We start from the raw sequence: 19,892 nt of genomic DNA, 5'->3' as shown, positions 1-19,892 counted from the left end.
AGCATAGTTGGTGATCTCTTTTCCCCCCTTGGCTTGGCTTCTTTGGGTAAGAATCATGAACTTGGGCTCTCCGGAAGTATTTGTTCCTATGAGTAGTAAAGATGCTGAAAGGCAATCAGAAAGGAAGAGACGAGGCTGTGGCTCACTCACCAGGTGATGTCGGACCTTGAACCAACAGGATCTACCTGAAGCAGCCTAGAAATGGAATGGGTCGAAGGCTGCATCTGAATCATCAAAATGTCTTTGGTTTTTCTCACCGGTTTGCACGCGTCACAGGGCAGGAACATTCCGTCAGCTTATCAACTGGCTAACAGGCAGCAGGACCGAACGTTCTGAACTAAAAGCCATGTCATGTAATCTGGCAATGGGGGAGTTGATATCTCAATTTCAGTTTTTGGTTCTTTGACAAATGGAATGTGGTATAAAACTACATTTACACTGCACATTTGATAAGTGACATGAAATAACAAATTCCCCTGTAAATCTTGGATTCAACTCATAAAAACGTGTTCACAAAAATGATTGATTACATGGATGATGAAATGTGAAATGGTGAGAGGTCAACCAATAGATGGTCCAAAAAACTTCCATTAACAAAACTTTGGGACTTTTTGGCCTTTGTTCTCACTATTCTACAAGTTAGTCTCTCACTAGTCCTAACTGCACTCTCACTGACCTATTTTTTTGGATGCCCTTCCCCCATCACTATACTACTACGTACAGTTTCAAAGCCAAAGGATATATGCTTCCTGGGAAAAAGAAAAAAAAACAAAAAAAAGTAGTTTACTTGAAACTGAAGGCTGCCTTTTATCTTATGGTTTATACATCAAAGCCTCACATGAGATATCCCTCCACAAATCCCTTAGCCAGACTGTTAAGCATCTAAATCTTTGGGATAGAGAATTGAACTGAATGAGCATCAGTGGTACTTTCAAGGGTTTGTTTGAAAAGAGATGTGAGATTTCCAAAATTAAAAGCACTTAAAAAAAAAATAAAGAGTCTGTCTCTTCTTCTGACCTTGGAAACAAGTAAGGACACTGTTATTTTAATTTGCATTCAAATTTTAACAACACAGTCACACAGCACCACTGGGATCCACACTGGGTTTCCACTGAAGATTGCTCATCATTTCATTATGGTTCATTATGTTGATAACTGTCAGAAAGCATTAGAAGTGAGGGCTTTGAGTAATAGAACTGAAATGGTAATTTTAAAACAATACACTTTCTGGAGGAAATACAGTGGCAGACTATATTCAATTAGGAAAAGCAGATGTAAAGATAAAGTAAATGACATTTGCTGTCTGGAGCTAGGCTATTTCAATTTCTTGATAACCTAAACCTGCAGAAAAAGCTTTTTCAAATCAAGACCTTTCACCATAGATCTTGGTAAATTTGCCCTCATTAGCTCTGATCTCCTCCAGTATAAATTGTCTTAAAAGCTGCAACTTTGGAATATTTTAGGGCATGTCGAAGTATCAATCACTCACTCTTTGTTTGTTTGGCACAGCTGACTGAATTATTCAAGGCCGTTTACTTGGAGACAGATTTGTGAAGGCCCTTCAAGTTCACAATCTAAAATAACAATCTCTTATTTACCAACTGCTCCCAATCACGAGGCTCTAATAAGTCTCATCAAACAAGTTGGATAAAGAGCACCCCAAGGCACAAGGACAGATTTCCAATTGAGAAATACAGAAAACCACTCTGGTAATGGTGCTCAGAAGTTAAGGTGGCCAAATAACAAATTAGCTATTTCTTTCTAGATACACAAAGCCAATTTACTTCTTCTATAAGGCATTTTTTTTTCCCAGCACATTTTGAAACACAGTAAGGGGTTGGGAGTTACCTTAACATAGTACTGGCTCAGTCTCCCAGTGCGGGAAAAGGAGACCTTTCTCACTATAGTCATTGAACAAGCAACCAAATGACTAAAGCGATCGATCTCACAGGGGCCTGCAGCTGACTTTTCCCAACTCTGCTGACTGCTAGTCTATATTCCTGACAACAGGGAAAGGTAAGGGAAAGGGACAGTTTTATGTTAATACAAACCACACTGAAATTCCTTCTAAGAATGATTCATGAAATCAAAATTTCTTCATCAGTTTAAATGGCATCCCTGTGTGAACAGAGGTCTTGGTGTCTGCCTTGCTGGCAGTGTCACCAAAAACCCTGTTGACTTTCTTGACTAACACATGAAGGTGAGGTGAATGTTGACCTTTCCACTCTTTGGCAGTGACTTGGGGGACTCTGGAAGAGAACACATGCAATAAGCAAAGCCCTATTGCGGGTGTACTTGATTATGCAACTCCAAAGTTGGATAGATCTGCTTCATCTAGGAGACAAGTAAGTAAGTATTCAACTTCCACTAAGGGACAATGTTCAGAACCCTTGAAATACCTTCCTAATGTCACCACGGAGCTGAAGACTAACCCTAAAGTTACAGGCACAGAAGAGGAGGTCTCCAGTCTCCGGCCATCCAGCAGGGAAACACTAAATCCTTCGTATTTAAAGGCAGTCTCCACACCAGCAGCATCAGAGCCATCTGGGAATGTTTTAGACATGCACAATGTCAGGCCTGACCTCTCCTACTGGTTCCTACATACTTCCATGGGATTTCTACACACATTAATGTTGAAGAAGCATTGTTCTCACTCCCTATGCTAACAAGTATGGATTACTTTCTTGAAAATATTCATGTGATGTTTCCACTGAAACACTGCCTATTCCACAAGAAGCCATCGAGGTCGACCTCATCAGAGGTTCCATCAAAAAAGGTAATGCTTCTTTACCATTAAATGCTCTTAAGTTCACAAGTATTGTAGATGGTGTGAAGACTTGTTAGGTGCTTCCTTCTCAATTAGCCAATGCTGCTTGTATTCACCTGGTCTAATCGCTCTCCAAGTGAACAAAAACCTGATTTTACAAGCCAGTGGAGCAGAGCCTCTCTTTGGCTAGAAGAATTGAGTCTCAGATAGCACGTTTTATTTCTTCATTAGTGTGCCGTCACAGTGAGCGATCACTAAATGCAGGGACGCATGAGAACGCTGGGTTAAAGACAGCATAATGAACAAAGAAGGTGCCTGATTATCATGGCTGTCAGCACAAGGGAATTGGTTTTGTCACCTGGCTTAACCAACTGGTAAGAACTGAGTAGAGGCTGGAATCAGTTTGAAAGGATCCTTGATGTTTATGTTCCTTTCCATCCCCCCACCTTACCAAGAGACCCTGATAAAGCTGGGGGAGGGCTTCCTTCTGTGGGTTATTGGAACAAGAGGTTCTCTGAAAAGCTCCCACTGTCTTCTCTATCGAAATCTACAGAGCTACCCAACAGAACTTTCTGCAATGACAGAAATCTAAAGTGGTGCTCTACAGTATGGTCACGTGACCCTAGCTACAGGCGGCTGCTGAACCCTTACTTGTGGCAAGCAAGCATTACATTAGAAACTGAATTGTAAACTTTATCTTAATAATTTAAATTTAAATGGCCATGTGAACCTTCTGGCTACTGTAGAGACAGTGTAGGAAGGCAGAAATGTAGAAGGAGGCCCACCAACTGAAAATGCATTCTAATTCTGCTGCTCAACTTCCTAGAATCCTTATTAGCAAAATATCCCCATCTCAAAGGAGGTCTTAAGAGTCTTATGTAGTTAATGTTTTTTTTTTTAAAGAAATTACCAATTCAACTCAGTAGGGAAGTGGCCTCAATCTTGTTTGTACAGTTAGAATTACAGGGGCAACTTCGGAAAATACTGATGCTTGAGCCCTACATCAGAGGCTTCTGCAGAGCTGTGCAGTCACTGGGCAATGTAACTGTGGAGTCCCGTGGGGGAAATAAGCACGGAGAGGCAATGTGATGCACTGGCAATCCGCTATGGAGGTGGTTTGGGAGAGGAAGCAACCAGCCTGGGATAAAAGATGATTTGTTAGATTCCTACTATGTGCCAGACCTTGATAAATATTTTCTTACTTAATTTTCAAATAACCCCACAGGTAGATAGTGAGAATCCCGTTTTACAGATGACTACATTTGGGGTGAAACAACCTTGGCAAGTTTGGGGTGTTAACATCAGCACTGTGCTTCCTCTTGCCACGAGTCAGAGGGCTGCAGGAAGCATCAGAATCAAGCAAAAATCTGGCGTTAGTCAAGTATAGGAGTTCCAAGAGGATGGGCCAGGAGAGAAAGGACCACAAACTGCTTTGGTGTTTTCAAGGACCTTTTATCAATGACACAAAAAGCCACCATTCCTCCTCTCTTACACTGTTGAAAGCAATCTCCAAGAAGTGTGAAATTACTTTAGTTTTTAAACTTTTGGGTCCATTCATATGCTAAAATCAGTATTTCCTTTCTTTCATTTGCATGATCACAATAAAGCTAACAATTTATTCCTATAGGAACACAAATTCCAAGGACTCAGTGACCACATTTACACATATGGCAAATGTTCCAGTACCTCAGTCGTGCCCAACAACCTTTGGGGATTCCCAAGCTCCCCAGTAAGAAGCTGCAGTCAGTCATTAAGTGACTGGCCCCTGGTCCGCTAGAATGCTAGACAACAGATCAGAATCATGAGACTGGGAGAAAGAGTCCTCTTGATATCAAAGACAAATTTTGTGAAATTCATGACATAGTCAAGTCCCAACCCAGATAAGACTTACCTATATGCTAAGTAGGTGGTGGACTGCATGATACAAACTGGGGCTATTATTACACTGCCAGCCCATCATGTTTGCCTTTAAGTTTGCTATTGTGCAAATTCCCACAATTAGAGAATTGCTGGTAATGGGTATGGCTAGGAGGAGCGTTTATTATTAAACTAATCACACACACTAGAACACAGGATACGAATATTTAGATTGGAAAAGAAAATATCTGGTACTTGACCATGTCAAACATCCACGGCCATTCAGAGAAACTACTTAATCTGGGGAAGGAACAGAAGAAGACAAGGAAATCTTTGCCCATTTACACTTAGATACCTATGTATGTGCCTAGTATGATGGTCCTAGTATGCTCCTTCCCTCCAGAAGAATGTGCTTGACCTGGGGCAGTGGGCCAAACAGGCTCCCAATAAATAGAAAGCATGGGAATCTTCTAGCTGTGCAGCAATATCACCATGGAGGGGTGGAGTTTCGGGTATATTCCTTACCACCTCTGTGCTGGCAGTTGCCTTGTCTATGAAATGAAGACAATGCCTATCTTAAAGATTTGTTATAATATGAGCCCTGTGATAAAGGTTTACTGAAAGTGCCTACACATTACCTGGATACAATTATAAATTATAAAATGGTTCTTGTTGTTATCATTATCATCTATATGATTATGATTATGATTATGATTATTGTCTCTGGTTAGGAAAGAAACTCTGGCAATTTCAGTACAAATTTAGGATGGACCCAAAATCCCTCTGCCCACTCCTTTCTAAGGTGGTACTTGGGTGGGCCAGACAACAGCTGCACAGCTGGCCTAACTGCCCCCAAACCAGAGACTACTTCTATTTGCAGTGATGTGGGCTCCAGGCTGGCCAAGATGGCATTTATAGTTGTTAGGGAACAAAACGATAATAGTCGTAATGACAGTGACACCGGAAATATATTGAGTAACATCACTTCATGCATTGTACATAGTATGCAAACACAAAGGGTGGGCTACCAACCAGCAGGGGGGAGATGCTAGTGTACCTCCATTCCACAGATGAGGAGACTGAGGCTGAAGAGGCTGAAGAGCCCCTCAGCCACTAAATGGAGGGCTGTGGGAAGCCTGTGTGCCTGGCCACGAGGCTCTGCACCCTGCACACAGGTTCACCCAGTGGAAACACATGCTGGTACCTGTGCCCACTCCTGCTATGGTCAAGGTCACAGCCACTGCAGGGTCTGTGAAGTCCAGTGAACATGAAAGAAATGGGAGCACCCAGGAGCACGGCCCAGATAGTGTGAGAAATCTTTTCTCTAATCCTCTGCATACCAAGGGCCAACCCCATCCACTCATTAACCCAGCCTATCATTAAACAAGCGTTTATTAAGATCCAGACCTAAAAGTCATGAATACAAAGCTATGAGTAAAGAAGAAGGATAATGATGACACCAGCCATGACATCAGAGCAGCAGGGCAGCCGCATGCCTGCACGTGACCCAGCCTCAGACCCTGCCCTCGACCCGTTTCCCCGCAGCTAACAAGCTTCCCCAGGAGTCCTTAATGAAATGGGGAAGCCATTTATAAATTCCAATCTCAGCTCACATTATACCATCAAAACAACCTCTGAATTGCTCAGTCTTTGCTCCACCAAATAGTCTGTTGGCAGCTGTGCATTTTCAAGACAACTAGAACAGTGTGAAAGATCCTTTGCGTTCACAAGCATTTCTGTGGCTATGATTAAAAAAGGTGCATGTCTAATCTCATCAGCCCCCTGCCTGGTCACCCCAGGAGAAGCCCTGACGGTGCCCTGAGAGGTGGCTGGCAGTGAAAGTTGTCAGCCTCACGGGGACGTGAGGCAAGCAGACGACTTACGGGTGCAGGGCATCGAGGCGGCATCACCATCAGCTCTGAAAAAGCCACGGTCACAGGTACACGACGTGGCTCCTTCCCAGACAGAGTAGCTGTGGGGTGGGCACTTGGCACAAGTGGCATCCGTGGAGAGGGCCTTGTAATACCCAATTCTGCAGGCTGAAGGAAAGAAAAAGAAGAAAAAAACAATATAAGCCACCACTAATGTAACAAAGCAGGATGTCACCTCCTTGATTCAGAAGAAGAGAGACTTTTTGGCTAATCTCTAGTGATCATCTATCTGGCTTGGGGTAGGTCACAGGTAAAGTAACCAAAAACATGAATTGTTTACAGCCACTCTTTAATGGTCAGTAACATTCCCGGTCAGGTGGTAAGAAGTGCTAGGGAAGAAAATGTCCTAAAACAGGTAGTAATAATTAGATCACAAGTAAAGTTTACCAAGTGCACCCCCAGTGCCAGGTATCCTGCTTACATGCATGATGGCATTTAATCCTACTGCACCCCTTTTCCAAAAGCACTAGTATTAGCCTTACCTTAGAAATGATAAATACCAGCTTTGAGCAGTCAACTGTCGGTACCAGGCCACGCATGACATCTACGTCAGGGACCAGCTTTGACCCCTAAGCCTGTGCTCTTGGCCACATGCTCTGGAATCGGAGCACATGGTCTTGGACCAACCCACTGGAATTGTATCCAAGTGCTAAGAAAAAAATTGGTTGGGGATTATTTCTTAATTACACCTACAAAGTGAAAGAACAACAAAGCAACCCTGCGTACAAGAAAAGCCTTGGTAAGACACTGGTCACAATTACCGGGGTAATAATTTAAACTATCAACTGTAGACTCTAATATAATATGCTATGAATTTTTTTAAAGATCAGCAGATATTTTATATTTATTTTCTAACTAATAAAACCTTTCTGTTTATCTGTTTTCAACATCCCCTATACCCTCATCCTCCCTCCACTCCTATACCCCAAGCAGCTGGTGCAGACAACATGGGTCATATAGTTCTTTATGCACCTGATACCCTTTCCATGCCTTCATCTTTACAAACATCACAGTGACACTGAGGGTTGCTTATACTAATGTGGAAAAACTTAAAAATTCTGTGACACCTCCCAATAAAAAAGAACTAATAGGGCCTTGCTCCTCCTTTTTCCTCCCCTGTGCCATCCACAATCACCTCCCAAATCTGTCTCAACCCAAAATAAAAATTGACCAGCACCATCAGTGTTAAACCCACAGTGAAATAAACAAAGCCATCAAAAATAGTTATTTCATTCAACCAGAGGTTTAAATAAAGTGACAGTTTCTCACAATCTTTCCAGTATGATTCACTCTCAGTCTCTCTATGTATCACGTCCTTAGGATGTTTCTATAACTAGCAAAGACACCAGTTGGAAGAAAGACCCATCAGGCATTTTCTGTCAGCCTGACCACCAAGAGACCAACCACACCAGCAATCCAGCCAATTTTACTCCGAGGACCTGAGAAGAAGAGATCCACAATACTGCTCAATTCTCGGAGATCATGGCCACATCCCCTGTCTTGCTACTGATTCATCAAGCATCCGTATGGCTTCCAGCTGAAGTCTATTCCTCCCTCTTATACATCCTGTTGGTATTTTCTTAATCATGTTCTAGTAATGGCAAGCGGAAAGGGAGTTTAGCAGAAGCTTCAGAAAGGCACACAGTTATTTCACCAGTATTAACTTAAGTTGTTTACAGAATTTCCTTTAACGAGCCAAAACTTTATGATGTGTGGAGCACCGACAATAAAAGTGCTGGGAGATCAATCTCTCCCTTATTTGCTTTTGTCTTTCACTGGACCGGAGCATCTTGGAAAAACAAGCTGCTCTGATGACTGAGATTTATGTGTCTCAAGTTTATACACGTCACGTAATTAGATAAGGTTCAACATGCAAGGTGCTTTTTTGGTCATGCTTTAGATGGCCCTAGGGTTTCGATTAAAATCAGAAACCCAGCTTTCGCAGGAAAAAGCACTGAAGGTCGAGCTTGTCCTTCTCACATCAAACACAGTGAGTCCCTGAACTCAGACACAAACCCCACTGGGACCCATCTGTCACTCAGTCACAGCCCACAAGGCATCTTGTAGAAACCTGGATACTCAGTGCTGGGACTGCCAAAGAAGGCATAAACTACTTACTTATTTTTTTTCACATCTGGATGTTGGAGGAAAACTCTCCATGTCCCTGACTGACCCTTGTGCACCTCCATTTCATCAGGCATCACCAAAATCCAGAAATTCACAATGGGGTTGGAAGACTGACAACAAAAATTGGCCTATGACTCATTCACTGCAATGTGAGAACAGCATGTTCAAATGTTCTTAGGAAAAAAGGGAGGGGGGACATTGCTATGTCCTCAACTTCTATTCTGTTAAGACTACTCCCAGTTGAAAAGTTAAATTCATAGTTCACAAAAGTCAACTTGGAGAATGTCTAGAATTTCTTAAAGTTCAAAAATTGGCTGTATAGATACATACACATACACATATATGTATATATATGTGTATTTAAAGGAACAAAATCAATTTGCAACTTTATATTTTTCTCCCTTTCCTTGAAGCTGTTAACGTGTTACCAAGAATAAGTGTATGTGAATTCATTTGGGGTACTGGGTTTTATACCTAATTGGAAAATTGAAGGTCACTTTAAACACACTATTTTTACTCTTTTCCTCTTGCTTTTAGAAGCACAAGCAGAACATACAAAATTGTCATTGTGCTATTCTCAGCAACCCTTGCTACCCTTAACACATTCCCCTGTCTTCAACTACATTAAGACGGTATTAATATTTCAGGATTCTTAGAAAGGATCTCTCAAAATATAGTACTGGGTTTTCATGCACAACCATTTTGCCACCTACATTCAAAATGACCTGCTAAATTGATAGTTCAGTACATTTCTTGGCTTTGCATGGTTCACAGCCTCCCAGTGTTTGGTGCATGAATGTGTAAGTACACCCCATATTTATTCACCCCTTATTTGCATCTTAAATTTTCACTACATCTTTCATTCTAAACAAAATCCCCACAGATGGTGTATCTGGAATAGCAAGCGTTAGCACTTGTTAAGATTTTCCATTGTACATTTTTAGGTGAGACCATTACACTGTATTTTTGAATAGTAACGACTTGATTAAGTATAGGGACCAAAGGCAGGCTACCACAAAATGTCCCTTTGTAGCAGGTAGATCTGTCAAGAGCTGGAAACAATCAAGGTCCAGAGGCCTCAAAGAGTCCCTTGGACCTCCACCTCTTCCCCTCCCATCACCAACTGCATAAAAAGGATTTACATGGAGGAACTCCTCCAGGAGGAGGGCCATCACCATAGATAACCACATTCCAACGCGGACTAGGGGTGGTAGACTGGGAGGGAAGTGGGAAATTCCTGTGTTCCATCAAAAGTTTGTTTACCAGAAATTTTCTTTCATAGTCCTGTGAATTGCTTCCCCTTTCCTCTGAAGTCCCAGCCCCCTACCTACTTCTCCTTAGTTCAAAATGCCATATATACACCTCAGTGCCCTTGACTGTCTTTAGAATCTATGTCTATGGATTCCCGATATATATGTAATTACACTTTTTCTCTTCTCATGTTAATCTGCCTCATGTTAATTTGATTCCTAAACCAGCTCAAGAGGTAGAAGAAATTTTTCCTCCCCATAAAGAGTGAAATTGCACACCCGAGGGATACCTCCCTTCTGCCCTCTTGCTGGTGAAAACGGAGCACATTATGGAGTACCTTGCTTGGACTTTCAAATATGCTATTGTGGGAATATTAGTTCACATGTGCAATGCTAACTTTGAATTAATTTCCTTTAGCTTTGCCTTAATTAGTTCTTCCTGCTGACTTTATATAAAAGAAGAAGATAAATGAGGACGAGAAGGAGGAAGAAAAACTCTTCTTTTACTGGCTCACCTGCTACTATAACAAGGCTGCATGTTAGGGTAGTCTTCTCTAGAAGTTTCTCTGTGGAATATTTAAACATAATTACCTTTAGTTAAAAACAAAAACAAAATTGTCTTTAAGGTAGTGTAGTATCTTCAGGATTTCTTGATGCTTAGATGATTTACATGAGGTATCATGCCCAATTTAAGGAACTAATTAAGCCTACTCTTAAAAAAATGTTGCATATAGATATTATGGTCATTTTTCTCCTTTTTTAGAGAAATACAGAAAGATTGATAATATCTGACTGTCTTTTAAATTCATTTTTAAACTAATCTGATTCACCAAAATGGCTAATAAGAGAGCCACTATGATGACATATCAAGCATTCACTGCATGTCCCTGATGATTACATGCATTGTTTCACTTAAGCTTCCCCCAAATCCTGTGAGCTTGGGCCTTCATCAGTAGGCCCACTTTGCAAAGGAAGAAACTGGGAGTTCTAAGTGCTTTGCCCATGGTTACAAAGTTAAGTGGTGGAGTCAGCATCTGGCGCTAACATTTTCTTCTAAGTTTTTATGTAGTTCTGTAGTGTTAACTGACCTGCACGAACATGTGAGGTAACTGAGTAATGGAGAACTGGAGGTGGTCTCAACTTCCATCTGTCCCCCCAGCCCATCATGGTGTTGCTTCATCAGCCACCCCTTGCTATTGCACCCCACTTTCCAGTTCAAGGCCCCCCAGGGCCACAGTGTTTGACTACTCACCATAGGTGGCTAGTGACCATTTGAAATGTGCCTTGTCTGAACTGAAACAGACTGTTAAGTGTAAAATACATACTGGATTTCAAAGACTAAGTCAGTACCCCAAAAAAGGGAAGTACCTCAGTAATTTTTATATCAGTTACATACCCAAGCAATAATATGTTGGACATACAGAGTTAAAAAAAGTTTATCATTGAATTTAATTTCACTTTTTAGAGTTCACCTTTTTTAATGTGGCTACTAAATAACTGAAAGTATCTATGTGGCTTGTGCTTTATTTCAATTGCACACTGCGATGGCAGAGCCTAGAGTATTGTCTCCTGGGTGCGTTGTGTGCGGGTATGCAGGCTCTCCAGCAAATGCTCAAAGTGGTGGAGGACGCATCACAATCACCCTATTACCTTCATTCAAAGCTTCTCTCTGATTCACTTCTATTTAAGTACTGCTTTCAGCCAACTAGTTAATTTGAAAACCCTAATTTGAGTTAAAGTACTAACAGATAGATCTTAATGGGTTAAAAATTACCTTCCCAAGTAACAAATTTGCATTTTAATACAGGACATTTCAGAGAAGGTCAGAGATGAAATTCCAGCAGTGACTCTGTTGGGGGAATTTAAACCTTTTATGCAAACTCCAGATAACATTAGGCTCTGGAGGGGCTTTGAGGTCCTTCCAACCTCATCATTTGGGGAAGGTAATAGGCACATACTTCCAAACAGGTTCCACTGGGCACTCTGGAATATCCAATGTGCTTAGGAATCTGTTTTGGAAATATCAAAGTCACTCAAGGGCCAATATCCAGTTAGGTCTCTGATTAGTTCTTCACTTGCTAGACTGTGTACCTATGAATGATTTTAGAAAAACTGATGTGAAAGGAAAACAAAGAAGGTTCCATAAAACTGTATTCAGCCCCAGTCATCTTTGGGGAAGCTGTGAACATGAACAGATTCCCCATAACACAGATGTGAACACTGAGGCAGAGAGGTTAAGGCTTTGCCCAAGGCAGGGCTGGTTTTCTAAGCACATATTGCTTCTTGAATTACTATGTTTATGGACCACTACCCTTACTTTTGAAAGCATCCAGGGTGACGATGGATGATAGTTACAGGAAACTGGGCTCTTCTTCTGGGTCCATCTCATTCTGTTCTACTCCCAAATAAAAAAACAGTCAAACACTGGCAAATCCTTATTGTCCAATGGTGCATTTACCCAGCTGCTTTTACTGATATGTGTTGAGTGTAACTGCATATAGGTATTTTGAAGGGACTTTAAAAATAATCTAGTCCAAGGGTTGGCAAACTTATCTGTATGGAGCCAGACAGGAAATAATTCAGGCTTTGCAGGCCAAGAAGAAGACCAAGGATATTAAGAAGGTACTTACTTATATAACAAGATAAAATGCTAACAAATTTCTACAGATTCTTTTTATTGATGGAATTCAAAATGTAATAGCAATAATTAGGCACTTTTTAAAAGTACGGACCAATGAGAAGAATGAAATTCATATCTAGAGAGGTAACACTTCACTCAGTTGGGGTTCAAAGAAAGTGTTCCCTATTAACAAATCAATTGTGATCACAAATATCATCTATAAAAAAATTCTTAGCCCTCAGATGATACAAAAACATTTGGCAGGCTTGGGGGCCATACTTTGTCAACACTTGATCTAGGGCAACATATTACTTTTAGAGATGAATGATTTGCCTATGGCTCCTTCTAGAGCACTACAGATCAAGTCTGGAATCCAAGTTCCTTCATTTTTCCCTGAGTTTCCCTGCAATGTTTCCCTGAGTTCCAAATGACAAAGTTTAATAAAGAGCACTTTTTTACCATTGCTGTGAAAGAGTAAACTTTCCATCAAGTATCTTCCTGGAAAACTGACTTGACTCAATACTATTTTAAGTAAATCCACTTTTAAACTGATTTTCTTGATTAAATGATGCAGCCTGATTTGGGGGCAATTTTTCTTAAGACACTTCAACTTTCTGCAATTATACATTAGGATTAGTTTTAATACTTTATATTGTTTTAAGGTTTTTCTTTCCTGGGAATACTGAAATTGTTCTCAAGTATGAAATAAAATGATTGCACTGATTTTTGGTTTCTGAGCCAGTAAGATCATGGAATGACTAAAATAGTGGTAGAAATGTTTTTCATTTATGACTCAGTAGACAGAGGTTGCAAACCTTATGGAGGTGGGTTTACTGCCAACCCCAACTCAGGGATAGGATATACATAAACAGAAAATGCTTAAGAGCTTTGAGAGATATAACTGGTCTCCTAGGTCCTCTTCTTGTGGCCTAAGCTCCAATTTGGGAGATCAGTTGGCTTAAGAGCCATCAGAGCAAAGATGATCCGCAAGGATGTCAAGCTTCTATTCTTGGTGGCAGTCATTCTCAGATGTTAACATGCAACAGAATGGCTGTAGGACTTGTTAAACTACCAATTGCTGGGCTCCAGTCCAAGTTTATGATTGCCTGGAGGGGCCTGAGAATTTGCATTTTTACAAATTCCCAGGTTGATTACAATGCTGTTGGTCCAGGCACCAAAGCTTTGAAGACCATTGCCCAATAGCAAGCAGACCCATCTCTAAGTAAAAATGTCAAAGTTCAGTTCATCTTAAATTAGGCAAAACCATCTCATCTTTCTCCAATCCCCAGATGGTATAGGGAATTAAAACTGAGCCTATTTATTATCAGGGAAGAGTAATTGGTGATGGAGTTGGGAGAAGTAATGCTAGAAATGACTTCCTTATAAAATTTAAATTATTCTCCAAACCAATAGAATTGTGCTTTGTAATAAACGCGAACATAAAACAGACCCTGTTGTAGAACATTCTTACAAAAATGGATTACTTCAGAAGAAAAAGACACTAAACACATGACATTCTGTTAAGCTAACATTTATGTTGCCAAGTCCAAAGGCAACTAGTCTTGTCTCAAATAAGCAGTTGTCCTCTGCTATCAATACTATGAACTGTTGTCTTTTGATACCACACTTGACAACTATTAAATGTCACATTTAATTCTTGTTTATTTGATTTGAGAATACTTTTCTGGGTTGTAAGTTCAGGATGGTAAAAACAGGTTTTTCTAAAAATTATTAAACCATAAAGTAATTATTTGGGGATGTTGGCTGCACTCTGGAGAAAATATTTTGCAAAAGACAGTTGTAAGTAGTGATTCTACAGCACCTTACTATGCTGTTGGAAAGTGACTATAATGGGGATTGTGGGGGGGACTTGGTGAAGGGGAGAGCCTAGTAAACAACGTTCTGCATGTAATTGTAGATTAATGGCAACAAAATAAAAATAAATAAATAAATAAAGTTGTAAAATGAGAAAATCAAGTTTATCCATTTCATGCCAAGATGTACTTTGTCTAATAAACAATACATAAAAGATGTACAGAATTTTTTAGAGGCCTCTGACCTGCTGCTGGTTGCTTTCAGTCTTTAGTATCCTCAGGATATTATTTTAAATTGACTTTAGGGGAGATGGTGGAGACAGGTTCAGATAAAATAAAAATAACTCATTCTGGTTACCTCAACCAAGCTTGTAAAGGACTATGATGCACCTCTATTTAAAAAGGTAAAGATATTTCAGACAAAGATGTTTCATCATCAAGAGCAAAAATATAAGTAAAAGAATGACAAAGGCAAAAAAAAAAAAAACCTAGAACAAATCTGATTATTTTCTTTCTGACATTTACACTCACTGCCTGATTTTCCTTTTACACTGGTAATAATTTACAGCAGGAGCAGGAAGGGGCACAGAAGGAAAAGCCTGAAGTTCAGTCCAGGCATACAGACTGGAATTTGTATTTAGTCTTGCGGTTTATTATATGTGTGAACTAGAACAAATTGTTGAACCATCCTGACTTTGATTTTCTCTTCTGCAGCGCTGATGTGATGACTAATTGAGATAATGCACAAGGGAGTGAAGCACAGTGCCTGTCCTGTATTAGCTACTCACTAAAAGGGTCATGTGTTATTACTACAGTGCGATGTAACTGGCTGCAAGAGATGAGAGTGTGGGTAATGTATCTACTAAAAAAAAAAAAACACCTCACGTTTTTTGTTTTTAAATAGAAGTGGATATAACTTCCACAGCACTATATGATAACTTACCCACTATTATTTGATGTCCTGTGTTAGCATGATGTAGAAAAGCTTGGATTAAATTCTGGCTCATAGCATCTGCAGCTTATTTAGTGACACAGGTAAGATAGGCAACAGTTCTATTTTTATTTTAAAAGTATGTAAATACATACTTAAAATTGAAAAAAAAATATTGGGTTGGGTTTCTGAGAATTTTTCTTTCCATCAAATTTAAGATCCAGACCATCTCCTTCAGCACACCACAGTTCTAGCCTCTTCCCTACACTCTATCTCCTTCCATTGTTTCCACCCTCACCTTGGCACTAGCTCTCATACAAAGGGAAAAACATGACAGGAAAATCTATGCTAAAAACTGACTTGCTCTTTCAAGAACAGAATGCAGTACAATCCCATAAATGGGTAGGTAATTCTAAAATGTCAGATGCAGTTTTCACATAAGATGCAGTAAATCCTCTAGAAGTTCACATAAAGCCTATTAAATTTAAATCGACTCCATAAAAATTACTGAACACAAACAAGAAAAATGCAATGGAGAAATAATTTATGATTTTCCCTGCTTGCCTCAAAAACAGACAAACTAGTTATTTGAGGAGCTATTTGTCTGGTGAATTTGGAGGGAACCAACTTGAACAGCAGAGGTTTCAAAGTAGACGAAGTTCAATTAAACATGGAAGGGAAGCAAATTAACTAGTAGACACCACACATTAGCAACCTCACACCACCATCAACAACTCTACTAAAAGCAGCACTTCTCCGTGTACCCCTAAAGGTACTGGCGGAAATGAAGAAGACCGTTAGCTCTAATTTTTATACCTCCAGTGTTTGGCTGGGAAGCCTGGGCTTTTTCTCATGGGCGAATTTTCCAGGGTGCCAGAAAAGGTATGTAGGCTTCCAAATGTAGGCAGATGTAAGTGACTTGACTGGTAGGCCAAGTGCTACAATCTTTTTGAAAAAAATATATATAAATGTTGTTCTGTTCTGAAGCCCAGAGGTTCTTAACAGATTTGACCATAGTGAGATCGGGAACTTTTACTTAGTTTTATCATTACAATTTTCTCTAAGGTGGAAGTTAATATGAATCTGTAATGAATCACATAGAGCATTGTTAGATATAAATTATTTTAATTTGATAAGGGATGACAATTTTAAAACAGTGGGCAGCAGAGCAAACTGTAACCACAATTTTTTTAAGTATATAGTTTGTTAAAGATTCCTTAGTCTTACTTTGACCCTTGATTTTATTGTTCCTGTTAGAACACTGAAAACTTGTTCCAAATTTTTTTTTTAAATCATGGATTTCAATATTGCCTTGAAAAAGAATTAATTCAGGGAAATAATCTAATTCCTTGAGCTCTATAAATTTTGTATTTTTCCCTTTATCTCATACCTTCATTTCACATTATCAATGACCATGATCTCCTTTGGTAAACTTTGATTAAGGAATTGTTCATTTGAGTTTTTAAATCAATTTATCGATCTCTTTAAGACAAAAATTTGAGTAAATTGAGACCTTAATTGAATGACTTTATTATAATAATAATGTTTTTTGAGGTTATGACAAAATTTAAGCTTATCTGCTTTTCTAATATGTTAAAGTTTATTTTAGGTAAGGAAACAAATGACAACTAAAACCCACAAATGGCCACAGTATCAGGAAAAAATAAAAAGCAAGAAAAACAAATGCGCTGGACGCAGAAAGTGTTTGATCATGTTAAAAAAAAACACCTAACCCCTTCTTTGAATTTGAATATAAAATGGTTGAAAATATAAGGGAAAACTTTCGCAAGATTTAAGGAAGTGCTGCCATGTAAACAAACTATCAGTAGTCACCATGAATCAGTACATCAATCACAAGGACAGCATGCAAATCTGAAGCCACTAACACCAAACTCCACTACCCAGCACATTTCAAAGAGCAACAGGTTTTTGATGTGTTGTGATGGTCTTCGACCTTTGAAATTTGGGGAATGCAAAGATTAGTGGCTTATTAGTATCCACTGATTACAACAGGTCAGAACACTGACTGAATAAAGGAAGCAGCTGGTCTTTTCTTCTTCCACTCCTCACAGGAGCCCACCTGAATCTCATACTTGAATCTATGTGATTAGCATGATTATGTAAAAAGTTCCTCCACCAGGAGCTATGGGCATGTATGCATTCATCGGCCATTTCTGTTTAAGCAAATCTTTATTAAGCCTTTACATAATGATAGTAATAATGATATTATTTATTGAGCACATACATTAAAAAATACTAAGAAGCTGAGAAATGGGAAGCTATTATTGCCTTGAAGAAGGGAACTGACCATTCATTGCTCAACCTCACATCTTAAGGAATGCTTCCTGGCAGAGGCACCTGCAAACTTGGTAATGGGGGCCTTTCCATGCACAGAACCCACACTTCTGCCTGCAGAAAGGAACATACTAGAAAAACAGCATCAGACAGAAGAGGTGGCTCTTGGGTGGAATTTTTGAAGGAACAGAGTTTAACCATGCACAGGTTCATAGACCAGTTAGTGAATGCCAACCAGGAGCAAATCCCTGTGGTAGGCGCTCCAGGTATTTCCTATGCTGACTTAGAAGAGGACCCTTTTTTAGGGAGATCTCAGCCAAGTTGGAAAGAGCTGTAGTTCTCTCACTAACTACGTACATCCTGTACTTCCTTGGTTTCTCCATTTAAAAGTAAAGGTTGTAAAGAAGACTGGGAAAGAATGAAATATGTTCAGAAGGCAGGGCCAGACTAAGGGAAACATGTGTTAAATAATTATTTGATTAACTCAGGCAGCTTCGCTAGTCATTGTCACCCAAATGACTTTATAGCCTGAGTTGCCACAAATCCCGATTTATGTGGTTGAAGTGATTGCAGTGTAACTATGCCCCCTCTGTTTTTGTTATGTTGATGGGGCCTGAGTCTCAAAAAAATTAAGACACTTTAAAAGATTGGCTTCCTCAGTGTTACTGTTATTAGCAATACACTACAATTCTCTGCTGAGGTTTTTGATCATGGATCCCTTCACTGTCTACTGTGAAAATTTGAAAATTATTGCATTCACAATTTTCCAAAAGAGCATTTTAAAATTCTGCACCCTCATGATAAGAAGAAACTCGTGATTTATGTTTAACAGCTATGATCAGGTTAAACATCTATTTTTGGTATTGCATCTAGCAGATTAATTTTTATATAACTATCTGCCAGCATTTATATTCTACGTGTTTGATGATTCCAACACTCCTTATGTCTAAGAAGAACAAAATAAAAATTCCCAAGGAGCTCCCCAGAGTCCTTGTCTAGACCAAGTGAAATTTATGGGACATGTGTACCGTCTGTTTTTGTTGTGGTACAGAAGCAATCTGAGATCAGAACAAGAAGCAGCAAGACCAAGACTGGAGATAGCATTGATGACTTTGCTGTTATATAAAACAGGGCTAGCACCAGCCCACTCTCTCCCACTGACTCAGTTAACTCCCTCCTATAAGCTGGGTAGGATTTGATCATATCTTTAATGCATTCTGAAGGCATCAGGTCGACAGACCATTGTTCTAAGAAATCAGTTTAGATTGCTAGTAGGAACGGTCAGGGCGATGCAGAGAGCCCACCTTTACAGGGATAACTGAACAACCTGCCAGGACTTACCTGTGAGCTTCCAAAAGGACCACATGGACAAAAGGAAAGCAGGGGAGTTGTACATTCACAGATCGTCACTCCTCAGCTCTAGGATAATTTCTTTGCTTCCATCTGATCCCCTCTTGAAAGGGGCGAAGGGCTGGTCTCCAGCTCCTCCTTAAGAGGCAGACCTGCTGGTCGCAACTTGGGGTCGGGGGGAGGTTGTCCTGTGGAAAGTGCTTTGGCAGCCAGAGCTTTGGCTGTCATCAGTTTGAATTCATGGGAAAGGGCTAGGTGCCAGAAGTGCTTGCAGGTGAATTCTTTGTCCCTTTCAAGAACATCTGACTTACCCTGGTGACTTATAAGTGTGTTTATCTTTTGTTGGGCAGGATTATCAGTTAAGGTCAGTAAATTTTTTCCAGGTATAAATTAAAAATCCCAAACAGAGCTGCCACAGGAAATATCAAGTCATAATCTGCTTGTTTGTCTCCATCACATCCCCAATATGAAACACGAGCAATCACCATGACAATTGATATTAATAAAACAAGACCATGATACTGAACATGTTCCCAGGGTTAGGGCCCCGGAGGAAGAAAAAGTGGAAGGAACAACTCCCCTCTGTAAAACATAAACAGTATGGAAGAGAGAGTCAACTCGTTAAAAGAAAACAGGAGACCAAGTCAGGCTTATGTAAACACAAAAGAACTGTGTATCACTAATATAACCTAAATTCACCTCTGATGTACAAAATCTTAACTCATCCAAAACAAACTAGACTAACCTTCAACAGTGATTATAAACGACATTTCAAATTGCAAACTTTTCCTATGATCTTATTTACAAGTTGCAGCCTACCATTTAGGAAAATGGTTTAATCTCTCTGCTAATTTACTCTTCCCTTCTGTACATCACAAAGCAATCGAAAATCATTAAAAAGGCCTCACAAACAGCCATCCAAAGTAGATCACTTCGGTGTCTGGAAAGCT

The 19,892-nt window shown here is 39.8% G+C and overlaps 1 protein-coding gene across 3 annotated transcripts in view; it reads right to left on the bottom strand.

Annotated features, from left to right (window-relative positions):
* The window catches only part of EPHA4 (EPH receptor A4), a 134,567-nt gene that overhangs the window by 66,541 nt on the left and 48,134 nt on the right, over positions 1–19,892 (bottom strand). For all 3 annotated transcript variants that reach the window (XM_017671538.3, XM_017671536.3, XM_017671537.3), the window contains exon 5: positions 6,508–6,663. In XM_017671538.3, the coding sequence (XP_017527027.1) occupies positions 6,508–6,663 (156 nt within the window). The remainder of the gene's footprint in view (positions 1–6,507; positions 6,664–19,892) is intronic.

This window comes from Manis javanica, chromosome 12, assembly GCF_040802235.1.
Source record: "Manis javanica isolate MJ-LG chromosome 12, MJ_LKY, whole genome shotgun sequence".
Taxonomy (NCBI): domain Eukaryota; kingdom Metazoa; phylum Chordata; class Mammalia; order Pholidota; family Manidae; genus Manis; species Manis javanica.
Note: the sequence above shows the minus strand (reverse complement) of the source record. Positions and strands in the feature narration are given on the sequence as shown.